At 32.5% G+C, this 23,422-nt stretch overlaps 1 protein-coding gene across 2 annotated transcripts; it reads right to left on the bottom strand.

The window, feature by feature from the left end:
* Nucleotides 1-2,167: 2,167 nt before the first annotated feature.
* On the bottom strand, nt 2,168-23,328 carry LOC148615739 (uncharacterized). 2 transcript variants are annotated; one of them, XM_088582276.1, is made up of 12 exons: nt 23,204-23,328; nt 14,412-16,433; nt 13,716-13,833; nt 13,198-13,340; nt 11,885-11,995; nt 9,842-9,968; nt 8,805-8,972; nt 7,701-7,896; nt 7,135-7,265; nt 5,346-5,515; nt 2,738-2,772; nt 2,168-2,345 (listed from the first exon to the last, which is right to left on the bottom strand). In XM_088582276.1, exons 1-11 carry the CDS (start codon nt 23,256-23,258, stop codon nt 2,744-2,746), a joined length of 3,270 nt encoding a protein of 1,089 aa, XP_088438402.1. In that variant the 5' UTR covers nt 23,259-23,328; the 3' UTR covers nt 2,168-2,345; nt 2,738-2,743. The 2 variants fall into 2 exon arrangements, with proteins under 2 accessions (XP_088438402.1, XP_088438403.1); XM_088582277.1 differs by having other exon boundaries at nt 2,315-2,452.
* Nucleotides 23,329-23,422: the final 94 nt, after the last annotated feature.

The raw sequence follows: 23,422 nt of genomic DNA, 5'->3' as shown, positions 1-23,422 counted from the left end.
TTGATCTTGCGCAGAGGCGGACCCAGAAAAAAATTGCGGCGGCCCCAAAACGGACATCACATGGCTTGATTTTTTTCCAACCTTGCTTTTATTCTAATATAAAACTACAGAAGACAGGATTTAACTTCCACATTTTTCGTGTTTGGTTATGTTGTAAATGATGTCATCCTTGGTATTGTCCATCACACCAAGACTATGGTTGATAATAGCAATTTGAGATAAGTGATACCACTTCCAATACAAATCAAGCTAGGCTTCTGAGTAATTAGACGGCTCTCTACGTTGAAAACAGTCATACATTATACCAATGTGTCCTTTTGAACATCTTGTAATTTTTTTTAATCCTTTAGGATCAAATAACTTGTGTCACCGGTTCATCAGTGTAGTGTTTCTGAACACTACACTTCAGTCCATATGTGACAATCAATATCGCTTTCAGAATCAGTAGATATATTAAAGGCAATCAGTTTTATAATATTACATCACTGTTGTAAATACAATTAAGATTTAGTCCTCAAATCAACTGAATATTTTCGTGAATTCTGTTTTGGCCTTGAAAGTTGTTAAAGTAAAAACTTTGCTGTAAGAAAATTTAGCTTTTGCTGAATTTGTCAATAAACATTAAATGTATTAAGTATGTTCCATTTAAGGAGGTAGACCTAGGGTAAAGGATAAACTCTTTAAAATCATTGGAACGTTTGTGTTCAGCATTTTACATCAATCTTATGTAAGCATCTAATTAACTTGGATTCATTTTATTCTGTTTCAATCGAAAGCTTGAATGGCTTTGGTGAAACTGAATATAATACAAACATATCACTGATTTCATGAGTTATGTCTCTTACCCTAGGTCTACCTCCTTAAAAGGCTTATTAGTCAAGTTCTTCATTTCAAAAATAATTTCAGTTAAATGAACAGGAAGTTTTACCAAGTAAAATTGGCAGAAAAATTCAAATTGATAAGAAGTGTGTTTTGGAAAATCTTGTGTACATCTTAAAAAAATTGAGATGAGATATGCCCATATTGGTTTTCTTTGAGTATTATTATAGTATATGAATTAATACTCTGTTAAAATAGTTTATGAATGTAATTACAAATTAATTTTTGAGGTTTTAAAAATTGGTGAACACGGTAAAATGAAACAAAATTTGTGTATGCGAGGTTGGATACTGTTTTACTTTTGGTGTACAGATCATATCAATGAAACCGGTTTATTAAAGATTAAATTCAGTTTAAACATTTAAGTAGCTGTCTATGCAAGAATCATGAAAAATCTAAAAAAATGTGATACACCCCAAAAAGGCTACATATTTTAATTTTTGTAATTAAGTTGTTTTATGGGTCTATACTATGAAATGTGTAATTATTCATTCAAATCTGCCTGCTCTTAGGAGATAATCAACATTGAAAATCCAGTAGATTCTATTGTATTTGAGCGTCATTTACAGAGTTATCTCCCTTAATTTTGAAATCTACAGTGCATTCTATACAATTTTTATATCCTAAGAACACAGGCTATATGAAAAACCACATGTTAATTTTTCTTTACTATGACATTTAAAACAAAATATCAAAATATAATATGGCTTTTTACCCATGAATCACATTTTGAATGATCTTTAGCTGGAGTGCTACTTAAGAAAACAAAGCAATTCTAAATTATATGGGAAAGGCAAGTTCATTACTACAGGTTTTTTTTACATCATGTACTGCAGTAGAAGATCCTGATGGGAGAGGTGCAGGGGGTTGGCAGTCTTCCCTTTTATTGGAAAATTTGTCATTTTTATGTGTAAAATTGACAAAAACTGGCAAATAATACCCTTAGCACCCCCTTTTTTCTGAGGAACCTTGGCTAGCACCCCCTTTTTCAAATTGTCTTAATCCAGCCCTCCAATGCTAACAGCATTTTAATTAAAATTAAATAGCTGCCATTATATTGAGATAATAGTTCAAGTCTATCAGATAAAGAACAAAAAGCAACAACCTACAGGTAAGCATCTCATTCTGTGGAGAAGCAGTGACTACCAATTAAAAGTTTTTTGAAACAATAACCTCCTCCATTCAAAACATGCTTCCTAAAGGCCATTAAGACAGTAGATTGTGAAGAGATTAAGTTCTCATTGTAAATGAACATTTTTGCATTTAAAAGAAATCTAACACTGTCAAATATATAACATCTCCCTTTATTACAATCATAATAAATAAACAGCAACAACTGACAAATAAAATGATAAAAAATAAAATTAATAGAATAAAATGTCTGTTTCAAATGTTTCATACCTTTAAATCATTTGAAATAGTTTACCAAAAATAAAATAGCACTAACTGGCAGTAACAAATAATACCTGAAAGAAAACCATAACATCAATTCAAACAAAACAGGAAGACAAATCAGTGATTGAACATATATGGTAGTACCAATTCAAACCTTTCACTCTCCAAATAGTCTATCCTGGATGTATGAAAAAATTGAAATCTATCATGTACATACATGTACAACTTTCACCTATCAAGCTATGTATGTATTTTTTTCAATTCTAATCAAAGACATAATATTTAGTCCAAGTTTTTTACATTAAGAAATTGAGATAATAATTTTTTTTTAGATTTTCAAAAATTTTTTATTAAATTTTCTTTATGACAAAATTGCACTATGAAATCTTTATGGTTCTCCCTCAAAGGAATGTGTTTTGAATGACATTTTTCTGCAAATTATTCACATTATTAAAATACTTACCTGCTTTTATTTGAGCTTTGGTCTTATCTTCATAGCTGAAATTAATATTGAACATACTACTGTATTAACAACTATGAACATTAAGTTATATTGTATATCTCAATTCAAAGAATGTAATGTTTGGTATCAATTTTATCCAAATCTGTTTAAGAAATACATGAATACTACTAATATTGTGAATTTCAACATTACAACTATATTTTAAGGAAGTTCCAAGCTGTATACAAAAAGTACTCAAACCAAACATATTGAAAAAGGAAGTGAAATCCATCATCAATATGTTCCAGAGAAGATCAATATATTCTAGAAAAGCAGAGGACTCTTACCCTACCAGTGCACCTGGTCCATGCTCCCAGTTTTTAGTGGAGTCCGAGTTGCTCATTTGCTTTTGTTGCTTTGTATGTATGATTTTAGTTACTTTGTGTTCTTTGTTGTATGTATGTTTTCCATGTCTGGTCTTTGTCCCTGGATTGCATTCTTTTGATTACCACTATAACCTTGGTTCCCTTGATTACTCTTCACCAGACTATGCCAAAGGAGGACACATTATTGTAGCCTCAGTGTTTTTTTAGGGATTTCTAATTTGTGCAGTGGCAGATATATGATGTGTAACATAAAATGAGGACACAAGAGTGTCTATAAAGCATGACAGACACACAGACGAACAATCTGCATTTCTGAGTCCCTGCAATCTATTGGAATAAGTATTTAACATCAAAACTCAGCAATATTGCAGGTTCATGGGCAAACATGGAGTAATACATAACTTATCAAGTATTTAGAGTAAAGTTTCAGTCAACACAAATGAGAAGTCCCTATTACAAATTTCTATTACAAAAAAAAATCCTAATTTAATATCTTTTGTCGCCTAAAAAAAAGTGATAAGCTTCAGAGGGTGTTTTTCTTTTATTGTTCATTGCAAGAGTGTATGAGGAAAGAAGTGCTTTGTAGTCTTTTTCTTATATAGATGTGATGACAAAAACAGGTAAGGAGGTACATACAAAAGAGAAAAGTGGCTTGATAGACAAACAATTTCTTTTATTTGCTGTAATATATACTTCCTGGCGTTTGGTATGTATGTTATCAGGTATCAAGACATTACTTCCTGGTGTTTGTCATGTATGTTATCAGGTATCAAGACATTACTTCCTGGTGTTTGTCATGTATGTTACCTGGTATCAAGGCATTACTTCCTGGTGTTTGTCATGTATGTTACCAGGTATCAAGGCATTACTTCCTGGTGTTTGTCATGTATGTTACCAGTATCAAGGCATTATTAGAATCAAACTAATCAAAATGGAAACTTTTTCTCTCTCTTCAACATTTAATATTAAGCAAATTTTATATTAATTTGTAAGTATCTCTGAGGGAGATTCATTATTGCATGGATTAAGTATGGTAAGAAGAGACATATATCATGAGTAGGTGTAAAAGTGAAGGGCTCATTAAATGTAGAAATACTGTGAGCAAGCTCAGAAAAAAAACCTCTGCTTCAAGTGGACTTTGGTAAATCATGTTTATCCCTTATGATTGATTACCTCCCTTTGCAGATATCAAATCAATTTCTTATGCCACAAACTCTATCTTCCAATAGAATTTCATTGAAATCTATCGAGTGGTTAAGGTTGCACTATACAGATGTAATTTAGGTGCACTGTATCGTACACAAAATTGACCAGGTCTAATTTAGTAAATATTAAAAAAAGGTGAAACTTGAAGAAAATATTGATTGTGGGTAGTAGAGAATTCATACATAAATAAATGCAATACCTGTGAAGGTAAAGAGGTGTAAAATGCATGCTTTAAGCTAAGATTCAGGTCCTCGCCGTAAAAAAATTCTTGTCCCTGCACCAACTGGCAGTTTTACAAAAATGGAAAATTTTGCAAAAAACTTCAAGAATTAAAATCATGAACAAATGAGCAGAAAAAGGTACATTTTTTACTTGTTTTTTTTTACAATAATACCATGCCTGCTTATTTTTCTAGCAGTTTTATAGTGCCTAATATTATAGAAAACCTGTTTTTTTTGGCAATTTATTTTGGGAAGGAACAAAAAATTTGTTATGAAAACTGATATATTTTTTTTTATTATGTTACCATGGCTACATCTTTTCATGACAAAATAGAAAAGAATATCTATCTTTTTTTCAAGGATCTCCATAATGTAAAAAAAAAATATACTTTTTACAGGAAAAAAATGTTGGCTTTGCTTGTTTAAGTGTCTAAATAAAGCTTTATTTCCACAAATTGTCATAAAGGTATCTGCAGTGACCTAGTGCAACCAAGGGAGGAATTGCACTTACGAGGTTCTAACATGTAAAACACCAAACATGAATTATCTCCCTTTGCAATATGATGCCTAACCTTCATATAAAATTTTATTAAAATCCCTAGAGCAGTTTAGGAGAAGTTGTACATACAAGATGTGTGGACAAACAAACAGACAGGGTAATATCTATATTCCTTACAAATTTTGTGAATGGTAGGAATAAACACCCTTTACAATTATTAGTGCTTAAAGACAATGGGTTTTAAATGCCTTGACTACTCCAACCAGTCTCCTATGGACAAGCTTAATGACATATTCATTATAGCTATATATACTTGCCTGGTTTAAGATTACTACTGGTTCCTGGTTGTGGACTTAATATTGTTTCATCATCATCAGAAGTAATAGAAATAAATGCTGGTAACCTTCTCTGTTTAAATGGTATGTCTGAATCATCATCCACATTGTGTACTCTTTTTCGATTTGGTTTGGTAACAGAAGCTTGAACACTGAATTATAATAAATAAATCCATCCATTTATTTTTCTGTAAGATCAACTGTTTCTTCTGATTTCGTTTGATTTGAGAACAAAATCATTGAAACATGTGAATGTTTTGCTCATAGAAACAGTTTACTACATGTACAATCAAAACACACCATGATATCATTAAGGACAGAGAGGCTCATTACAAATTAATTATATGCACATTTGGTAGAATACAACATCTCTCACTAGAAAATAGGAAAATTTGAGTGGAATGGAGTTTTATCTACAAAGTGAAAATATTTGGCAAAAAATAATGTTTTGCAGGGTGCAGCTTGACTGCAGAGGTTGAACCCTGAACAGTAAGGGCAAATATATGCACACCATTCAAACTATGAATTTTTGTTATGACTAGATATGACACAGGATAAGAATTTTACCAGAATTGAAACAGTCACTTTTCAGCCTCTTATTGAAATCAAAACCTCCAAAATCAATCAAAATCTTACTTTGGGGGTACGTCACTTGTGATACAATATCAAAATGATTCATCCCCTTTTACTCAAACTATTATCCAGAAATAAAAAAGATAAAAAAACAAAAATATACTTGTTTCTTGCCTCCTTTGTGGCTCCTTTTTCATAACTGGTTTAATTCACAACCCTAAAAATCAATCCCAGCCTTCCTTTGGTGGAATGGTACTTTGAACTAAAATTTGTATGAGATTCAATCATTTTCAGTCTGAACATAAGGAAAATGATTGTTTCATGTCCCTTTTGGCCTTTTAGTCGAAAAAAGTTCAAGTCTTAAACCCTAAAATCAATCCCAGCCTTTCTTTGGTGGTATAGCACATTGTTATACAATATCAAGAGACCCACTCACTGATAGTAAAGTTATTGCCTGCACATCAAGAATATGCTGGTTTCTGGCCCCTAATTCTAAAATATTAAGTCTTAAAAAACCAATACCAGTCTGACAATTTTGGTATAAAAACTGTGGAACAACATCATAGATATACCTATGATTTTACTAGTTATATAGATAAATTCCATGAAATACCTGTTTTCGGCCACTTCTTGGTCCCTAATAGACCTTTTTCATATTCCCAACATTGACTTCACTTTTCAAAAATTTTGAGCAAAGGGAAGTAACTCTCAAATCTGACCCACTGGTTTACTGTCCCACTGGAGCAATGGACAGTAGACTTCAAACATTTGCTGTGGTAAGTACTTGGATACTTTTAAATAATTAATTTAAAATCATTTAAGTACTTACTAAAGTGTAAATAGTTTAAGTTTCAAAGAAAAAATATTTACTGTTCTTCCTTTTCCCAATGAGACCGCCTACCAGGTTGTTGGGTGTTGGTGGGTTAAGTCCCTTGGAAAAACTTGCTCAAATGGCTAGCATTCCGTAAATATGAAAAACGACTTTTTTAAAACAATTAAAACATAATCCCCACAATCAATATCGTGGAATCTTGTTAGAAAATCTGAAAAGATTAACCAACTAATATTTAAGTTACTGCACAATAACCATTTGTCTACAGAGAATGAAAATAGCACCATACCAATATAAAAATGCAATATTTTATGTGGTCATAAAAAAATTTACTATTAAAAAGATGGTACAGCCCAAAAAGTTTACCTGGTCTCTTTCTCATTGTGAGAAGTGTGTCTCTGGTTCCTTTTTATATGTTTCAATTTACATGGTTTTTCTTCTGTGCATGCACCAGTCCTTGTGAAGGATGGACAGTGAAGAATATGCCTCTCAGTACACTACAAAATTAAATAACAGATCAATAAGTGGTCTAAACAAGTTCTAATGTACCTCTTAGCAAACAACAAAATTAAACAACACATCAATATGTAGTGTGAAAAACTTTATTTTTACATTTGATCATAACTCCCTACTTAGCCTTGACATACATTATATCTTCCACAATTCTACATATTAACAAAAGTTTCCATTTACTGGACATTGGACAGTTAAATAAGTGTTTGTGAAAATTCATTTATTTACAATAGCTACTCTTACTAAACTACCATGAATTTATTCCTTTAAATCACACAAACAAATCCAGAATCTCTGTCTAATGACAAAGGACTAAAAACCAGATTAAAGACAAAATATTCATTTAATTACAGTTAAGACTACTTGAAAATGATTTACAGACAAATAAAAGAGCAACAAAACAAAATATATATATATACCCTTTCTCCCATAGAACAGAAACCTTTTAAAAACTCTTCACAGACTTTGGCTGTTTTTCCAACATTGACATGGAGATATGGACAGTTGTCACGGTTACATACTCCCCGAAGGAAGTAGGAACATGTTGGCATCTTCTCTTTAGACACTTTGTGAGAGAATGGACAGTCATCTACTCTACATGTTCCTCTCAAAAATCTGGAAAAAAAATTTTCAGATGAAAATTTCAAATGACAATAGGTATAAAACTTATCTTAAAGTATCTATCTATACAAGGATTCTGTGTATGTTGAAACTTATAGTAAGTTATGAAAGAAGAAAAAATGAATTATTAGCACTTTTTTTTTCAAGAAAATGTATTTTTTTGCTATCATAACTTAAAAGAATGCTTCTTAAGGAATCATGGACAAAGAATGGAAACATGTAAAATTTTAATAATATGTGCTTAATAGAATTAACAACACAATGAAACAGCCGTCAAATGCCTACACTTGAATAGATAAATGCAAAAGAAATAGCCTGTTATAAATTTATTCCAGTGGAAGGGCAATGGTCTCACTAACCACTTCCGGGTCAAATGGCCACCCCCCTATGTAGTACCAAAAACACACTGAACCTAGACATATGCATTGTAAGTGCATTATTTGTGTGTATTATGATTAAAAGTAGTCAAAATAAAGCTGAGAATGTGTACTTTAAAATCATATATGTAATTAACAACAAAAGTGTATGAATATTGTTTACATGTGTGAGTAATTTGCCTCCATGCTGTCAGTTAGCAGAACAGGTAAAAATGTGGATTTTCAGTATCATTTATTCAAGTAAACTTTGTGAAGAATTTCTACTATCATCGTACCATTAGCATAATGATTTTGGAAGCCTTATTTTCCAAGCTTCGCAACGGTATGCAGCTTTAAGATGTCATTTGTCCTGGGAATTCACAGTGAGACTTTGAAAATTACTTTTTTAACATGTAAAGTAATGGAAACGTTAGACGTGGTTAGTGAGACCAATGTTGACACTTTGGCTCTTGGTCTATCAAACTGCTTGTTACATTGTATTTATCACATAAGAAATAAGAAATTTCATCTTCCCTCAAATCTTACCTAGTACAGACAGCCACTCTGTCAGGATCATGTTGGTATGGACATTTATCTCCTCTCTGACATTTCCCAAATCTGTTATAGAACACACAGTATTTTTTGGCAACTTTCTTAGTATTGTCCTTTTTGTACTTGGCTGCTGCTGTCATTATACTTCTATTCTTCACTCGGCTGAAAATATGTTTAAACTCAACAGTAAATTGTCCTGATCAGTTATAGACAGGTCTTGGAACATTACATTATATAATTTACATGCACAACAGACAATACCTACATGTAGTTCTGACTATTTAACAACAGGTAACTAGCTATATTTTATTCTACTTCTGTCACTGTCAGTAAATAATGATTTTGAGTCGTATCCCTTCCCTAGTGATATATATATATTTAAGATGGAAATAAATGGAGAAAGTTGTCACAACTCTATTCACTACACTGTTCCATCAGATCATAATTGATACTGGGAAGATAACAAAAGCATACAAGGGTCTGAAAAATTCCCAATGATGTTAGAAAACTGTCAAAATTTGCAAAGCAATGTTTGGTTGTCCCCTCCACGGGATTCAAACTCCTATTGCTGTGACATCTACGGCATTAGGGCCTGAACTAAGTCCAGCACCTCAGACCACTTGGCCAGTGAAGTAGCAGTGGAGGCTATATAAAAATATAGCTTATGCTGGCCAGGTCATTCCTCCTTGTAGGATAAATTGATGTATGGTAGTACTGGACACTTATCTATATCTGTACGTGTAGTTTGTAGGAAAGATATATAAATGTAAATTTACTGATCCTATGTATATATATAGGTTAGAAAAGCGAATCTTCCTTTAAATCTAGAAATGAAAGTATATGGGATGATTACTAGTTAAATTAGTTAATTATATGACAGTGTGTATCAGGAATACAAATTATATTAATCTAATTTTTAATATACCAAGGTACAACTTTGGTCTGATCCCCAGTTTTGTCTACATATAAATGTCCGAAATGAAGAATATGTTACAGATACACATGCATTTCACTGATATTGCCAAGTTTACCTTGCTATTACTTTTGCTTGATTTGATCCAACTTGTTCCAATGTTCCAGGTTTTGTCTGTATATATGTTATACCACCAATATCTACTCTGTTTATATGAGATTCCTTTACTTGCTGTGGTGTGTTTCCTAAATTAACATGACCATATGATGCATCAATGATCGAATATTAGATAGTCAGTACTGTAAACACATTCATTTTCATGGTGTGGACAGTAAACTGCAAACAAGAGGCTCCCAGGAGCCTGAATCGCTCACCTGGTTATTTTTTTTTTATTTCAAGGACAATAATTATAACAAGGAGCTGTCTGACAATTTTGACTCAATAAACACTTAGGTAGGACTTATCAGAGGGGTCATTTCATCAATAGAAAGTTTTATTGTATCTATTGTAATTTTCAAGTCATTGGCTGAAAACTGCTAAAAACAAATTTTTTGCCTGTTAAGGCCGATAACTCTAACATGGAGTCATCCAACAAGTTTTATCCCTACAAACTTTTGTAGGTCGTATCATAAGGATCATTTCAACAATTCAATGTTTTATTCTATCTATCATAGTTTTCAAGATATTGGCTAACAACTGTTAAAAAAAAAAAATCATCATTTTTTACCTTTCAAGTGCAATTACTATTACAAGGAGACTTCAGATAACATTAGTCGCTGGAGACTTTAGTAGGTCTTACAATAAGGATCATTTCAGCAATAAAAAGAATTTGGCAAAACCTTACGATTTTGGAGATATATGCGAAAAACTACTGTCTGACCCCTCTGTACTATTTTTAGTAATGGTGGCCATGTTTTTCAACAAATCAAAAATCCCCACATCAGTTCTATGCAGGATACCACAAGGAAAATTCATACCAAGTTTGGTTCTAGTTGGTCAAGTAGTGTCAGAGGAGATTTTTAAATAAATAACATTAAAAATAGCAAAAAAAACATCGAAAAAAGGGCATTTACTCCATTATGGCTAAGGTCTCACTAACCACTTCTGGGTCAAATGGCACCCCCCTATGTAGTACCAAAAACACACTGAACCTAGACCTATGCATTGTAAGTGCATTATTTGTGTGTATTCTGATTAAAAGTAGTCAAAATAAAGCTGAGAATGTGTACTTTAAAATCATATATGTAATTACTACAACAGTGTATGAATATTGTTTACATGTATAAGTAATTTGCCTCCATGCTGTCAGTGAGCAGAAAAGGTAAAATTGTGGATTTTCAGTATTATTTATTCAAGTAAATTTGGTGAAGAATTTCTACAATTATCGTATTATTAGCATAATGAAATTGAAAGCCGCATTTTCCAAGCTTTGCAATGGTATGCAACTTAAAGATGTCATTTGTCCTGGGAATTCACAGTGAAATTTGAAAATTACTTTTTTAACATGTAAAGTAATGGAAACATTAGAAGTGGTTAGTGAGACCTAACCAGATTAAAGCGAAACTTTGACCACTGACAGATCTCAACATGCTGAACACTTTTACCCTAGTCAGAATTTGACTAACCCTAACAATTTTGAGTTTATGGAAAAAACTACTGTCTGACCACTATGTCCTATTTTTAGTAACAGTGGTCATGTTTTTCGATGTATCAAAAATTCCTACATCAGTTCTATTCGAAATACCCCAAGAAACATTCATACCAAGTTTAGTTATAATTGGTCAAGTAGTTTCAGAAAAGAAGAGTTTTGTATAATTGTTAATAACGACGAACAATGGATGACAATGACAGACACCAAGTGATGGCAATAGATCACATGGCCTTTGTCCAGGTGAGCTAAAAATTAATTGATATTCTTGAATATGTTCATTTGAAAGAATCCTTAAAAATAATGTTTACAGTATTCATTATTACTGTCCATAAAGATATCAAATAATCTATGTTACAATGTAAACACAATTAGAAACTATAAATATTTAAATGGTATGTTTTTTTTCAAAATATAGACAGTAGGAAATATATCATTATTCTTCTTATACAAGTAGAATGAAGTTTAATATAAATGTATTTGAATTCAAACACATTTTAAATTCACTCTTACCTGCTTTTGTAGGAATGGAAGAATCCATTCTTCTAAGAGTCTTTCCAGAAGAATCCATTTGAAATTTAACACCCCTTACTTTAACTATCTTCATTCCTGAGGCATTCATTTCTAGAAATAGCAAAACAAATATACTCAACAAAATATATACTTAGTCTTTTGTCCAAATGTAACTTAATATTATTTTCATGTAAAAGATCAAAGTACACTTAGGGTTTTTTTTTTTGGCCCGCTACTAGGCTGAATTTCTAAACATGGTAATAGAATGTTTCAAATTATGCATATTTGTTAAGAAATTGATGTAGTACAATAACATTACTGGAATATTTATTAAGTTAGTTCATGTCTAGTAAGGACAAGTCAAAAGTAGTTCTATTTCATAATAATTCTAATTATTAGATTCTTTATGCTTATAGCTATTTTTGATTGGTCGAGAACGTCGTTGCCAGAAAGTTCATACATGCATGAACTTCGACAGATCGTTCACACAAGCATGAATGCCAGTCAACTTGAAACCAATATGGCGGCCGTGTAGTTTGAAAGAGTGTGGCAACGAACTGAACGGCATAAAATAGCCGTAAGAATAGTTTATTACATGCACAATGATTTTACCGGTCAAGTTTCTTTATAGAGAGTAATTTTCAGCTCGGGGAGAGAAACTTATAACTGAGTCTGACTGAACCCTTGAAAATACCAAGGTAATTTTCTTTCTTCCTTGTTGTATTTCCTTAATAATTATATTCCTGTTAAATTGTTTACATCTCATATTTTTCAATGCCAAGTATCACTTCGTCCATGCCACCTTCACTGTTGTTGTTCAGCCGATTATGTGTAAATATTCATTCATGCTACCATACGTGTGCAAAGGAATGTGTGTGTATTGAAGCGTAAACATAAACACAGTGTATCAATATAACCGACTGAGGCTCTCAAAGGGTAACTTTGGCTGTCGGATAGAATTATAAGGATTCGGCCTTTCATTGAGTTTGGGAGCTCCGAGATCTGTTCATACATGCATGAAGACCGAAAATAGCAGTTCAATCCTATATTATATAGGTAAATTGCTTCCTGGTTATGTTAAATTTAAGAAAACAAGCTATTTTGACCAATGATTATGACCAAAACTTGCAGTACAAATACGTTTTAAATATAGAAAGTTCATATTTTGGTCCAACATCCACGTTCAGCAAGTACAAATTTTCTGTGACTCTTAACATTAATTTTCAAAAAAATAGCCAATTGAAGCTGTAAATGTACCTCGATGAAAAGATGGCAGCAGGTAATTTAAATGGCTATTCTTCTACCTTACTTACTTTTGACCACTAGAGGACTTTCCTTTAGATGTGTTTGGCTCTGATTAGTTTTAACTAGACTGTGTCCACTCGATTTGTACAACATTCCATTGATCACCACAAGTTTCACATTTTTTCCTGCTCCTTTGTGGGGTCTTTCCTTTCTATGAAACAAAATAATTACATAGTACGTATAAAGTTTATGTTCGAAAACAGAAAACTGTTTTTTAAATACATGTGCTGTTTTCATCAAATGAAAATATGCGTGATCTCTGTCCAAACATGTTATTATGGCATCAAAATGCTCATGCAGTACATGAATATGATTCAACCATCATGCATGAAATACTGTTGAAGCAAATATCAGTAAAATTCTGGACCACATACAGAACAAATGTGATGTCATAATGGCAATTTGTTCTTTTCAAAATTGGGTAATTTCAAGTACATACATATACCATTTACCTATTTTTCAATTTCAGTCACTTTAATTATATATATATACTACCATATATTTAACCAATAAATGAAGGACTTACCCCTCAGATGAACCTGGCTTTTTACTTCTGAGGGTATGCAAATGATTCAATATATATCTTCTGTGAACAGTCAATCTATCTGATATTCTTCTGTTACTTAAATGGCATCTTGGACTTGCTACAGAACAATAAATACAAAATATAAACTTGACTAACTTACATATAGTCATAAAAAGTTAAACCTGTTTTAAGTAACCTTCAAAGGGAGAACAAAATTATGGTCACATAAATCAGGTGGTCTTTATATACAGGTTAATTTTCCATAGTATGCACTACTAAGGGAAAATTCAATCATTGTCTTTTAATACAGGTTATTTTTTGTTGAATACAGGTGGTTGTTAGCACAGGTTTGACTGTATCAGTGCAAGCTTTAATAATTGACTAATCCCTGACGATGAAATTACAATTGCCATAATAATCAACTCAAATGAATTTCATTTTTTTACATTAATGTTACTACAATTTACAATGCAGGTACCAAGTTCTTAAAAAAAATGTTGGTTTTGTCAGTAAATATTTTAAGTCAAAATTCTGAATGTCCTATTCAACTGAAATAGACAAGTAAGGACTAAAGGTAATGAATTCATTCAAAACAAACTAGTCTTTAAACTGTCAAATGTAATACAATGTAACACAATGTTACAGCTACACTTGTAATTCTTTTATATCAAATTGATTATTTTTACAAAGACCTACCATGATATGTATATTTTAATTTATTCCCATAATGACTTGGATATCTGTAGGAAAACTGGCTTCTGCTTCTTTTTCCATTATATTTTCTTTTTCCAGTAAAATTCTTTAAATAAGCAGTGCTTCCATATGAATGCATATCAAACTCTGGATACTCGTTTTGATAATAAAAACTCCTCGTAGAAGATTGTTGATATAATACTAAATGACTAGGGACTTTCTTCAATTTAAATTTTGTTTTTAATACTGTCTTCATTGGGGTTTGTCGTCTACTCAGGGCAGTATTGGAGACTTTTCTTAATTTATATTTTGATTTTATGATGTTTGAGGCTACCATAGTTCTGCTTATTCCAGAAGAATACTTGCTACCTGAGGGAATATTTGCTTTCTGCAGTTTATACCTCGAAACTATTTTTGGTCCATTTATTTGAAGAGCAGTGCTAGTATTTGGAATAGTCAGGCTGTTACTTGGAATCTTTTTAAAGCTGTATTTTGATTTCACAACTTTAATTGGTGTTCTAGAAGACATGTCCTCAGATTGTAATGCAGGATGTGACATGGATGATTGTACTGAAGAAGCCTGATCTGTTCTGCTATGACCTTGATTCTGAAGTAAGAATTTAGATTTAAAGGTATGTTTGTCATCCCGAGTACGACTGGTCTTCCTTCGTTGTGAAGTTTCATCACTGCTATCTATTGGTTTAAAATTGGCATTTCCTTTTTTGTCATTTTTTTTCACATCTATTTCAGTTTTTCTCAAAGAATATCTTGATTTTACAGTGAGAACTTTTTCACTCTGTCCTACAGGAGAAGAGTTTAATTTGTCGATCAACTTCATAAGGGGTTTAGTATTTTCATGGCATTTTGAATTTCCAAAATTACTATTGGGGCTTGATGTTTGGAAATCTTCCCCAGTAGTTGTGATCTGTTTAGTTTTGGAATTTTCTACCACAGCATCTTGACTTGATGAACTGACTCTATTAATACTGATTTTATCCACCACTGATGAGTTAATATGACATGCTCCAAGTTTTGACAGCGGTTTCACAGATAATTGTTTTATGAGCCTTTGCTTTGTTGGAAGTTCTGTCAAATTCTTTCTATCCAAACTTTTTTTCAAATACAAGTTTTTCTTTAGCTCATGAATTTTACATGATGTTTCTAACAATTTTCTATTTAGTTCTTCTATCATTTCTGTTTTCTTATCTACATCTACATGTCCCTTCTTAGAATTTTCAACACAATGGGGTTTCATCACCACTTGTTGCTTTGAATTTGTGGACTTTTTCTCCCCTTTCTCATGGTATAATTGATTTTTCTTAAAACTTTCAACTTCACTAACATTTTTTTCAGCATCAATTGATGAATTCATCTTTTCATCCTTACTAGATATATCTTTTGAATATATAATATTTTTGGTTCGATTCATGAATGGATGGTTTCTAAGTCGTTTTGACATTGCTTCTAAATTTAACTTCCCTTTCTCTATAGTATAATTTTCATTGCTTAAAGTACTTTTAACATCTTCATTGGAACTATCAACTGTGTTACGCTTTGAGGTTTTCTGCTCTACAGAGTGGTCACATTTAGCTAATTTCCGTACTTCAGTAAGTTTCCCAGCTTGTTTAAAGGTTTTTAATCCACATGACACAGATACAGGTTGCTGTTCTAATTTATGGGTCACATCATCACCAACACTAAAATTATGACACTTTGAGGAACTTTCTAAAGCTTGTCCAATGATGTTCTGTTCGGTCAGTGAAACACTGGATTTTTTCCAAGAAAAATGTGAGCTATATTTTCCTTTACTTCCGTGAGTTTGAAGAGTAGATATATTAGAATGTCCTTTTCCTTCTGAGTTGGCAATCCTATAAGTTCTAAGCAGCTGATTGTTTGTGTCTGGTCTGGTCTTAGGATAGATTATTTCTTCTGGTCTGGACTTGGGGTGGTTTATTTCTGATCTGGTCTTGGGATGGATTATTTCTGGTCTAAAAGATGGCAATCTTGATGAACTGTTTATCAAATCTGAAATATAAGCAGATTTAATATCTTCTTTTTTACATACATTTATCATTAGTATCATATACATGAACATGTATGCTGGAAGAAGCTTACTACCATAAATAAATTGAAATGAAACCACCATTCTCCTGAAATGTATACATGTAAGTAATCATGCAAAACCTTTGCTGGAGTATATGATATGGAAAACTCTTTCATGACACAAACTTACCTTGATGCACTGTAGTGGTTTAATTCAACAGGATAATATGAACAGAATTATTTCCTCTAAATAACCTACTGTTTTTGTTGTTGTTTTTTACATACATTATGACATGTATGATACAACTTAAAAAATTCTGTCAAAACCTGTAACTGAAAATGATAATGAAATAACATTTGTCAATTTCATACACCATAGTACACTTTAATAGAAACTGTCTACAAATCTATTTGAAAATTTCAGCACAGGTACAATTCATCATGCTAAACCAATAATTGCTGCCAAAAGGGGAAGTAAATTTATGTGCTTAAAAGAAATTTCCTGTTGTATCACCATATTGAAAAGAAAATTCTCTAAAATTGTCTATATAAAAAATCCTGCTATGGCAATATATTAGTCGGTAGGGAATCACTTCAACAACTCTTCAATTGATCATGATAACTTCATCTTCATTCAATTTGACAGCAATTTTCCAACATGACCATACAAAATCAAAGACTGAAGTCTTCAAACTCACTGATTGTCAAATATTCTCTGTCACTGATAATGGCATAGTTACAACATCTGAAATGGCACGAATGCGATATGCTCTAAAATCAGGTGACGTCTGCTAAAATTTCGGTCCCATGATATGATTGCGTACTCTTTCATAACCATGATGGCCCGAATGTTATCAATTACCCAGAACAAGATTAAACAACTGACAATGGCTATATATAGATATTGGTCCTGATAATATATATGACCTACATGTATATAGAGTAAATTGCAACAAGCCCATGTGTTTGAATGGGAAACTGGGTAATTTTACATAAATTCAATACTAACTGATCATTTTATTTTTTAATGTAAACTTCCCATTCTCATACAAGCAAATAAATACACACATAGACTTGTGTATTATATTTTTTAAAAGGAGGTATGTTGTAGCGATCTTTGGGTTTCTTATGATATTGACCAGGGAACCAGATAAGGAACCAGATTAAACAACTGGCAATGAATATTCGTAGATTTCAGGGCCCTGCTGATATATATAACCTACATTGTACATAGTGTTGTAACAAGCCCCTATGCCTGAATCGGAAACTGTGTAATGTTCAATGCTATTTAACCGATCATTTCATGTAAACTTCTTGTTCTCATACAAACAAGAAACACACGTACAACAAACGTATATGATACTTAAAGAGGAACATTTTTATCTCATATGAAGCTAGAACTGTGACAATATGGTGGTAAACACGACACAGATCTGAAGCATTACATGGAGTATAAATATATAATTATGCAAATCATATGTGAATATTAAGTACTGAAATTATGAGTGCAAGAAGTCGCTAACAATGTTAGCAAGGTTTTACTGTCAGTTAAGGAATAAGCATCTAAATTTAAATTAGAAAATAATTTTGTTCTAAAGTTATCAAATTTTTTTACAAAATAGTATAAAGTGTTCATTGTTTTCAAGTTTGTTACAAACAACACAATCTTAAATTTCTTGGAATTTTAGGTCTATAATATATACAATGTATGAGCTTTTACTCTTCGTTCAATATTTGACTACATTTTTTGAAAGATTCCAGTCTAAGTATCTTCGTAATTTAAATTCTTTATAACAATTAGCAAAGGTATCTTAGTTTAGAATCAGATTATGGTTTTTTTTAAATGTTTAATTGATCTTAAATAGAATTATCAGAATGATTAAGAATTATTTTAGAAACTTCATTTCAGATACATGTATTTTAGAGATGTCAACTTTCATCTTCTTGCCAAATTAATAATAAATGAATACCAGGAGACAATTTAATTTAGGTAACATTTAATAAAACATGGTCTGTCTCTGAATGATAAAAAATTGAAGGCAGGTCATTTGTATATGATTAAAATAATAGAGGGTGCAATCCATCTCTTTGTTGTAACCTCTGTATGCCTTACAGACATTAGATATATATTAGTCTTTTTGAAGATCAAGTAGTTTTTTTAATAAACTACAATGCCAAACTGAATCAAAAGCTTTGCAAAAATCAACAAAGTATACAAACAGAGGTTTTTGTAGATATTCATAAATCAATTTATTTAAAATTTAAGGTAGGAGACACGTAAATATCACGGCCTAGAATTTTTCTGAAATTTTGCATATGGAAAGATTGACTTGAATGCAATCATACGCCAGAAAAAAATGACATCATATCGGATTTTGTTTTCTAAGTACATAGATTTAAAATATACTAGTACAATGATGAAAATACATAGGATATGTAGGGAAATCGTTAAAAAATGGCAGGTATTAAATTATTTCTTAGTATTGTGAAATAACGGTGCCTAGAATTTTCTTTAAAAAATAGTATATGATTATCATCTTTAATAGCTAACAAAGGATGTATAAAAATCACTTGACAACGGGACTCGTTAACCCATCATGCTCTCCTGAAGTGGGAATACTTACCTTTTTTTTCTTTTTTTTTTTCAGTAACGTCAAAATTTATTTCGGTGGCGTCACATATCTTTACATGTTAAACAGTTGTAAATGAAACACTAGGCTTGCTATGACAATTGTTTCATGTATAGTACATATAGCAAAATTAGTGAACGGAAGGCCTTGGACAGTTTTTTCTTCAATTTCAAATGAATTCAAAGATGTTGGGAAAGGGAATTAAAATACCGAAAAGGCAATAAAACAAAGTTTTTCAAGAAGAAGGCAATTTACAAATACGTGTAGCATTTTCTAACCATTTTATTTCAGATTGCTATATTTTACGAATGCATTTTCTGTATATTCATTTATTTTATAACACATATTTGTATCGAAAAAAAGATGTTTTCAAAATTAAAAAAAAATATGGATACATGATTGCTGCATTATTGTATGGCCTAAATGATAAAAAGCTCAATGCACAGATGTGATATTTGGTAGGCATGATATTTAATGAAGTCATTGTATTCTTACTGAAGGAGACACCAGCTGACAGTGATAGGAAAGCTGGGAAATCTTCTGAAGTATTACACAATAGGTGCGTTAGAATTGAGATACTAATTTGATGGATTATATTACAGTGCATTTATTCCCCGTCATGAAGGGAAATGGGACATAGAAATACCGATGAATTACGAATTACGTATAATTCTGTCCTAATCCAATCAGTTTATTGTAGCACATACCAGTTCTAATTATATTCTATCCTCCACTATATGTATAGCTACATGTACTCATAACAATATTGTTGGAAATACATCATAATAACATGGCATTTTTTCACGATGGGTCTCGGGTTTGTTTGTTTGCAGGGCTTAAAAGTGTCGGACATGAAAAAAAATGCATTTGACTTGTGTAATGTGCACCTGTCAAACTACTGTAACCCTGTCCACTTCCCCTTTTTTTGCAAACCCTTGTCAAAGGCAACTGATATGTCATGGGGTACAGTAATTTTGATCAGATCTCATTAACCACTTCCTGGTCAAATGGCCACCCCCCTATGTAGTACCAAAAACACACTGAACCTAGACATATGCATTGTAAGTGCATTATTTGTGTGTATTATGATTAAAAGTAGTCAAAATAAAGCTGAGAATGTGTACTTTAAAATCATATATGTAATTAACTACAAAAGTGTATGAATATTGTTTACATGTGTGAGTAATTTGCCTCCATGCTGTCAGTTAGCAGAACAGGTAAAAATGTGGATTTTCAGTATTATTTATTCAAGTAAATTTTGTGATGAATTTCTACTATCATCGTACCATTAGCATAATGATTTTGGAAGCCTTATTTTCCAAGCTTCGCAACGGTATGCAGCTTTAAGATGTCATTTGTCCTGGGAATTCACAGTGAGACTTTGAAAATTACTTTTTTAACATGTAAAGTAATGGAAACGTTTAAAGTGGTTAGTGAGACCTCATGCAGTTTTCTAAGGAATGGTGTCAGTCTACGGTATGGTGTTACATTGTATTTGTAGCACTTAAGTTATAGCTTATCAACTGATAACAAACTGTATTATGATAAGTACATGTACATGTAAAAAAGGACATCTGGAGTTCACTAAATTGAATTTCGACTTGAAAAACTAAAAAAAGACAAATTAGTAGTTTGTAGTTCAACTATGCAAGATGTCAGTGAGTTTTGTGTTCATTCATATAGGTGTTCCCATGTAAACTGACAACGAACCTGAATATCACACAAACTTGCGCACTGCTACAGTGCCAATTGAATTTTATTGTGCTATGTTAAAGACAAACTGATTGTCATTTGTAATCAGAATGGTGAATTTAAATAAATGAGTTTAATTTTGACAATTTACAACATCAAGCTTGTGTTTAGATACGTTTGAAAACGATTCAGATTCTTTCCTTCTATCTTAACCCCATTTCTGCAATTTGATGACTAATTCAAACAATCGATGCAAACTGATTCAGTACAAGAGGGCTTTGATTTATTTGATAGTTTGTTGTAGGGATGCCAATATGATATCTTGGTGCTTTTTCGCTCGACCACCTCTGGGAGTACACCCTGGTCTCATATGTCGTGCGGTTTTCTGTCTCCTATTCTCGGAGCTCCCAAACACAATGAATGGCCTTTGGCTGTTCATGTAATGTTTGGGAGTGGAGAGATCCGTTCATATATGCTTGAAAGACCGAAAATAGCTGTTTAATCCTACAACATTTTGTAAACTGTACTTATTCAGCGATATTTCCTTTTGTATGCCTCTTTGGTAAGACATATCAGCGCAGCTATCAATCCTTTTATCTATTTCTTTTTCTCTTTGTTTGTTTGGTTTTTTTTTATTTTTACGTGCATTTGTTGTATGTTCACAAAAATGTAACACACCCTTCCCATACAAATGATTTTAAATTATCGTTCGTTTAACTTGTTTTCATATATATATCTTAATCGTCAAACATGACTGGTCATTTATTTTTAATTGGTGGAAATTCCCAAATTTCCCTTTTTTTCATAGAGTGCTCCCAAGACCATTTCTTCGCTCAGATTTGCAATTATGCAAGAATAGAAGAGAATTATATAGTTTTTACACCCTTTCAGCATATATGTCTACTACTCTTCTATCATGGCCTGTCTCCATTCCAAATTGTCGTTATTACTTTCATGTGCATTCATTTTTTTCTGTCTCGTGGACATCTTCTTGTCTCTCTTTTCCTCAAAGGTTGTGTTATTTAGTATAATACAATTTACAAACAAAATATTCACAGGAATTTAGATTGTCGTTGAACATTTTTTAGTCTGTGGTCAAAGGGGAACAACTCGCATAGTAATGGTAACGGCAACGACAACGTTTTTCCCGTAATCTGCTAGGGGCGTTCATTTACACAAGTCCTACCTTAAACTGCTGTATTTGTCCATAATTACGCCATCTTAGCTAATTTTCACTTTTTTCAAGACAGAAGCAATTCTCGCCAAGCTGCTCACCAAATGCTTATTCATCAATGAAAATCATCCCCGTGCAGGTCCGAGTGTTAAAAGAATAGGCCTGCAGCAGTGCTAAGCTTGTCGTAAAAGGCGACTAAATAGTGCTCAGAACCCTAGCCATGGGCTAGGACGCTCTGTCCACAGAGCAACTGGGATGTGTGCCCCAGGTGGTGGAATGGGGTACCCCTGGCGTGTTACATGCTGGGGTTGTCAGGCTATAATACGGAAAACCTGACGGCAAACCATAGTGGTGCACTGTGTTGGGAAAGATGCCATGTTCCTCGCACGTTAAAGAACCCTACTGTGGTATTCTCCCGGAGTAGGAACCATAGGCCTCTGCCACAGGAGGCTAAATTGCCCGACCCTACCCACCTCTGCCTATTTCCAGTGGCAATCAAAATTTGTCGACCCCATTGTCCTTGTGTCCCATCCCTTTTTCATTTCATCATCATTTCATGATCATTTTATCATCAATTTCATGTTCATTGTCTGAATATAGCTGAAATATTGCTGCTCGGACGTTAAACCCCAACAAACAAACAAAATCAATGAAAATCGTTACATTTGTCTATGAAAGCTTATTTTTTAGCCTTTTTAGTGCAAAATAGTAGCAATCTATTACAAGAGTAATCAAGGGAACCAAGGTTATAGCAGTAATCAAAAGAATGTAATCCACAGGGACAAAGACCAGACATGGAAAACAGACATACACAACAAAGAACATAAAGTAACTAAAATCATACATACAAAGTAACAAAAGTAAATGAGTAACTCGGACTCCACTAAAAACTGGGAGCATGGACCAGGTGCACCGGTAGGGTAAGCGTCCTCTGCTTTTTTAGAAACACCTGCCGAGTTGACAAGAATTAATTGCTGGAATCATGGCGATCACTACTCTTTGACCAGTACGTAATTCTTACTGGCATTCAGCCATTATGATAGATATTTTGATACTTAGCAGTTGTCTAATCCCTTTTGGGATTCGGGGCTGAGGATATTTTTTGTTTTGACCACCACCACTGGCACCAGCGCCGAATCCTAAAAGGGATTAGCAGTCGTAGACATCATATGGTGAAGAAAGAAAGAAAGTGTTTACAAGAGATAAAAATATTTGGCTATAAGATTGTTAATAAAGTATCAATCTCGCAGACCTACCTGTCAAATATTGTATTTGTCGTTTCAGTTTTTCGTTCTCACTTTCAGCTGTCATTTTTCTACACGTACAAGGGGCATAAGAATTAATGTTAATGACCCAAATACAAATTTAAGCCGATACCACGTTCGTCTAAAAAAATAGCGATATTTTTACTTCCAAATACAATATGAAAAGTGTTTGTTTAATAAATAGAAATTGAAAAAAAAGTTCTATTTTTT

Source organism: Perna viridis, chromosome 5 (genome assembly GCF_037379345.1).
Source record: "Perna viridis isolate PV_CMFRI_1.1 ecotype Kerala chromosome 5, ASM3737934v1, whole genome shotgun sequence".
Lineage (NCBI taxonomy): Eukaryota > Metazoa > Mollusca > Bivalvia > Mytilida > Mytilidae > Perna > Perna viridis.
This window is presented reverse-complemented; position numbering and strand designations above follow the sequence as displayed.